The sequence below is a fragment of the Eupeodes corollae genome, chromosome 3 (assembly GCF_945859685.1).
Source record: "Eupeodes corollae chromosome 3, idEupCoro1.1, whole genome shotgun sequence".
Taxonomy (NCBI): domain Eukaryota; kingdom Metazoa; phylum Arthropoda; class Insecta; order Diptera; family Syrphidae; genus Eupeodes; species Eupeodes corollae.
In genome coordinates, this window is record NC_079149.1 from 12,423,129 (window position 1) to 12,428,470 (window position 5,342).

Here is a 5,342-nt window from a genome sequence, read left to right on the forward strand (position 1 = left end):
GAGACCTTGAAATGTCGATAAATGTCAATATTTTTGAATATGAGACAAGAATAAGCTTTGCAAAACATTTAATAACCGTAGATTTTAAAAATGTAATTGTCTTTGATTTACATAATTTTCCATAAGCCTAAGGTTTTTTTCCTCATGGTACACCGGGCATATACGTACTTTTTTTATTGATTTTTTAACAAATTTTTGAACATACGAGTATAGGGATAAAAAAGTATAGCTTCTATTAGTTTTCACAAACTAACCCAATCGTTGGAATTTTTGGGAAGTCGATTAAAGTTTCTTTTTTCTTAATTGTGTATTCTTTTACTAAAAGTTTAACAATTTATATCCTAGTTAAAGAAACTTAAAAACTATTACATTATTTTTGTCTTCTTAATTTGTAGGACGTCACATAGAGTTCTCAGTACCTAATTATTTATCGATTTCTCGTATAGATACCAATTAATGTTTTATTTTTAGTACAATTAATTATTAAATTACATTCATAGTTTTTGATAACTGTGTCATGTTCCTTTTTCATATTAAAAGAAAATCATTATTTTTCATTTTTTTCCTACAAACTAGTTGTTAAAAACACTTAAAAAAGAAACCAACTTAATCTAAACTAAGCTAAACTAGCCTAGAAAGTGTCCTAGTATATGATCCCTAACCTTTCGACATATAAGCACTACCGACAATTCCATTTATCTAACCTGCTTTCTCGACCGTTCAGAAACCATATATCAGGACGTTTTGGTTTTGACAGGACTACGTGTCTGCAACGACGTATTCAAGCCACCTATCTTTTGCGATTATAACGACCGAAATTTTGTTAACCTTTTTAGGTATACTTACGCAGTATCTTAGGTCCATATTTACATTAACTAATTCAGAAGGCTCATAACCCATAAACAAGATCGTACTCAACAACGTTTTTCGACAGCTCAAAATGACTCCTCACAAAGGTTCTGAATGACGTTGTCAATTCTGAATAAACCAGAAGCTTCCAATAATTTCTTGCAAGAAACTTTATGCTGAAAGTCAGAATGTAGCTTCTGTAAATTTGCAAGCAAACTTTTCCATATACGACAGATTAATATTCCACTATACTACACTCGCGTAAGTCAGAATTGGACGTTCAAATGCTTAATAACAAATAATCTTCACATCGGATCTCAGATACCTGGAGAAGAAAAGGCGTGTAAGTGGCACAAATACCGCGCCTGCCTTTTGCAATTGGATGTATCACATAAACGTGATAGTACAAAAATGTGTCCAAATGAACACCCATGTTCTTTATAACATTCTTTGATTCGATGGGGAGAACCTTCGAGTTTATTACTTTTAGGTTTTTCCAATTTCGTCTAAAATCTGAATTTCCGCATCTTATTGGGCTGTTATGCCAGAGGTCTTTCATGGGTATTGCCTCTTGCGAGGAATTGACAAATCCTCCAAGAATTATTCCAGTCAACAAAAGTGCTTTCTCAAATACACCGTTCAGATTCCGCTTAAAAACTGTAGGTCCCCTCTATTCCTGACAAGAGTGCTCGCACACAGGAATGGTTGAGAATTTTAAGTCACTAAGCAACTCAACGGACTGTTGCGCCACCTAATTTTTATAATTTTGTATTGAGGTGCGGTTTAACACTTAGTGTTGTTTGTTTTAAGGTTCAACTTCAAGCAGAAAGATTGCAGCTTATCAAAATGTTTTTTTGCAGTTCTGCACCACTAGCATACAAAGTGGTATCGGGTATCGTCAGCGCACGCTAGCGAGTCATCGATTTCCCTCAATACGTTACAATCATATAAACTAAACAAGTAAGATGTCGTACCAGTGCCCTGTGGCAAACCATTTTCGGTACTAAAAACATTAGTTGTAGTGTTACAACACATTTCTTATGTTTCAACAAAGCTGAAGTTACTTTAATGAGTTTAAATAGAAGCCCGTTGTTCCAAACCGTGTTGAATGTTTTTTCGATATTTACTAAGCAACCAGCTGTACATCTTTTTGCTTTCAGGTTCCAGTTTACTTTTGAAATGAGTTTTATAACTGCATGCACTGCTGTGTGATTTCTCTTAAACCCAAATTGCTTTCGCGGTATTAACTCCTTTTCTTTGCACACGAACTGGATGGACTTAAAAATAACTATTTTAAAAATCTCACCGATATTAGGCAGAAGAATTATTGGCCTATAGCTAAAAGGTATTTCGCTGCTGAAAATCTTGGGAATTCGGTATTTCCCTGCCAATTTTGATGCTAGGAAATTCTCTAGCATGAATTTATTTAAATTAAGATTCTATAAAATTTAGTTTATCTTCTTCAACATCTACGATAAAAGATTCATCGATGAGTGGGCAGCATTGTTACATTTCTTCTTTTGTTTAGGTTAGTAAAAATGTTTTCTTAGCAACTTCTTGTCTCAAAAATATCAAGTTATAAATAGGTCCACAACTATAATAAAGGTATTACCCAACAATATAAAGTGAGTGACAGATGTTTTTTTTTTGGAATATCTCAAGGCTATAAATCTCTTCAAATCTTCATTGAAATATTATGTAATAAAACAACTACTGTAAATACAAACCCCATTCATCTACTTAAGAGGTGATAATGCAAATTTCGTCTCGTTTAAACTGTCAAACATTTATTATAATATCGATTGTTAATAAAACAAACAAAACAAGGCCCACCATTTAGCCATGTGGTTTCGCCGGAAGGTTCATTGAACGTTATATCTTGCAATAGAAATATTTGTTTTTGCAGAAATCTTCTTCAGCCAACAAACTTCAAGAGCTTAAATAAATTGGCACATTGTTGAAAAAAAAATTATGATTGACGTTACACACAGTAGACGAAGTCATAATTCACACCAAAAATTATTATTATTACCTAATTATGATGGGCGCTTCTTGAAAATATTGTTACCTCATTCCTTAAAGCGTTTTGCTTCATCGGAATACTTTTGTGCTACACACGCAAAATAACAACAACCAAATAACTTGCTTGTAATTTATCTTCCATCAATTTAGTGGTAATTTCAACTTCTTCACCGGTGTAGCACATTTTCAGATAATTCACCATCATCATCACAATTTTGATCCAAGAGGATGCTGTGGATGAAGATGAAGATGATGATGATGATGATGATGATGAAAAGATAGAGGACACCAATCTGCATTTCAGAGATATTCAAAAAGAAAAACCAAAGATACTTTACAACAAGTCTGATAAAAGTGAAAGTACTACAAAATGCGGTTAAGTGTGATCATCTGCAAACCCGTAGTACAATGATCATTCAACTTACCAGGTCACAGTCTTCGAGTCGTGTTGTTGTTGTTGTTGTAGTCATCGACGGTACTGCGGCGTCGGTCGTCGTTGTTGGCGGCTGCGGTAATAGCTCCATGCAATTAACATGCACAGATCAATTGTTGCAAAAGAGGTGATGTAACCTCAATAAAAATTCGAAAATTAAAGTCAAAAAAAGAAAAACCAAACAATTTAATATTATTTTTATATTTAATTTATTTATTTAATTTTTAAAGTTAAATACAATACATTTTTTTAATTAATGATGAGGATTTCACAATTTATACAATTTAAATTTTTGTGACACAATTATATTGTTTTTTTTTTTTATTTTTTATGATTAGGTATATTTTAGAACAAATAACATCCAGAAAATTCCTATAATTTAGTAGAAAACTTAGTAGGAAATCATCACAGTCTTTATTTATTCTTTTCAATATTTTATAATATTATTTTTGTTTTATAAATAAGATTCCAAATTTCAGAGATAGAGCATAAAATAAAGAATAAATTCACGAGATATAACCTCGTTACACGAAAAAATCATAAATCATAAAATATGGTTAAATACAATTTTGGGTCAAATTTCTAAAATAAGATGCAGATATTTTTATAAAGTATTCAAATCATTAACGGGCGTCGAAATTTCTTTTTTGATACAAAATATTTGATGTCAAAAACATTTTTTTGAATTTTAAAAGAAACTATTTGGGTAAAAACTAAAAAGTGTAAAGTCTAGAGTCCTTGCAAGAGATCTTCTGCAAGGAGAACAAAATGAACTGATTCAAAAACGGAAAATTTTAAATTAATTAAAAATCCTCTTAAACTTCAAAATTTAGCACAACCCCGATTTAAGTTTAAAAAAAAACTCAACATCATTCTTTTAGTTTTGAACACAATCAACAATCACCCTCTCTAATCCTTGTTTTATATTCCCATAACTTATTTAATCTTCAAGTAAACCAACATATTGTCCATTTTGATTTGCGACCTTTCGTTGTTCCAACTTTCTTGCAAAATCAGGATCATTTCGTGCTCTCTCCTCCAAACGATCTTGTTGCACCTTAATACCAGCATAAATCTGATCCAGACCCTTTTGAATCTCTTCGGGAATTGGTGGTGCTGTTGGAATATGATCACCAGTTGCTCGGAAACCATTTTCATCGGCTGTATATTGAACACTGACAATATTTCCATCAGGTGATTCATATGAATATTGACCGTGTTGAACGAGGACACCATTTGGATGAAGATCTGAGAAGTCCTTCAAGAAGCCAGTTTCTTCGTGTTGGATATTATTGCCTGTTTCGTATTCGGTCTTATAAGATCCATCTTCACTTTGTTCTTTGTTGTATTTTAAAATTGGTATCCAAGTTGTGGTGTCTCGATGTTGTTCCTTGTAGTCGTATTTTTCATCCTGCCGAGGGATGGTGTTGGGATGCTGTTGCGCACTGCAGCATGCTATTAAAAGAATTGCACTCACCACCACGATCTGAGAAACAAAACAAAAATAAGTTTTAAAAAAAAAAACACCACAAAATTTAGGTTTTTGAATTCAAAAATAAGTCAAAACCACTTACAAACACTTTCATTGTTTTTTTTTTTAATTTAATTAATTTAATATTTTTTAAAAAATCCACGCACGTCCAAGAAATTTGACGACAACGACGAAAATGTAGGATAGGAAAACGCTATCTGTTTTGGATTTAAGGAGGTTTACGAACAGACTGATTGTGCATAAGCTTCATGAAGCCTTTTTATAAGTGCTGCAATGTGTCTTGAGGTGGGAATATACAAAAAATAAATATCAAAATATCTTGCTTCGTCTTCACTTTATTCACATGGGAAGCAGCAGAATCATCGCACAACAGCAGCAGCAGGCCGAGCACGAACAATATTGTGGTACGAGTAGGTATAAGGTATTGCAAGATTGATGCTAAGCTCTTCGTTCCTCCAGCACCAATTTTTTGGCTGGCTTCAATTTGTTTATATATAAATATGTACCTAGGTATGTAGGTTGGTTAACATATCAACATACTTTGAA

At 32.7% G+C, this 5,342-nt stretch overlaps 1 protein-coding gene across 1 annotated transcript; it reads right to left on the reverse strand.

Moving 5' to 3' along the window:
• Window positions 1-3,496: 3,496 nt before the first annotated feature.
• On the reverse strand, window positions 3,497-5,041 carry LOC129950211 (endocuticle structural glycoprotein SgAbd-4). The gene is made up of 2 exons (XM_056062063.1): window positions 4,879-5,041; window positions 3,497-4,790 (listed from the first exon to the last, which is right to left on the reverse strand). The coding sequence occupies exons 1-2, from the start codon at window positions 4,888-4,890 to the stop codon at window positions 4,245-4,247; spliced, it is 558 nt and encodes a 185-aa protein (XP_055918038.1). The 5' UTR covers window positions 4,891-5,041; the 3' UTR covers window positions 3,497-4,244.
• Window positions 5,042-5,342: the final 301 nt, after the last annotated feature.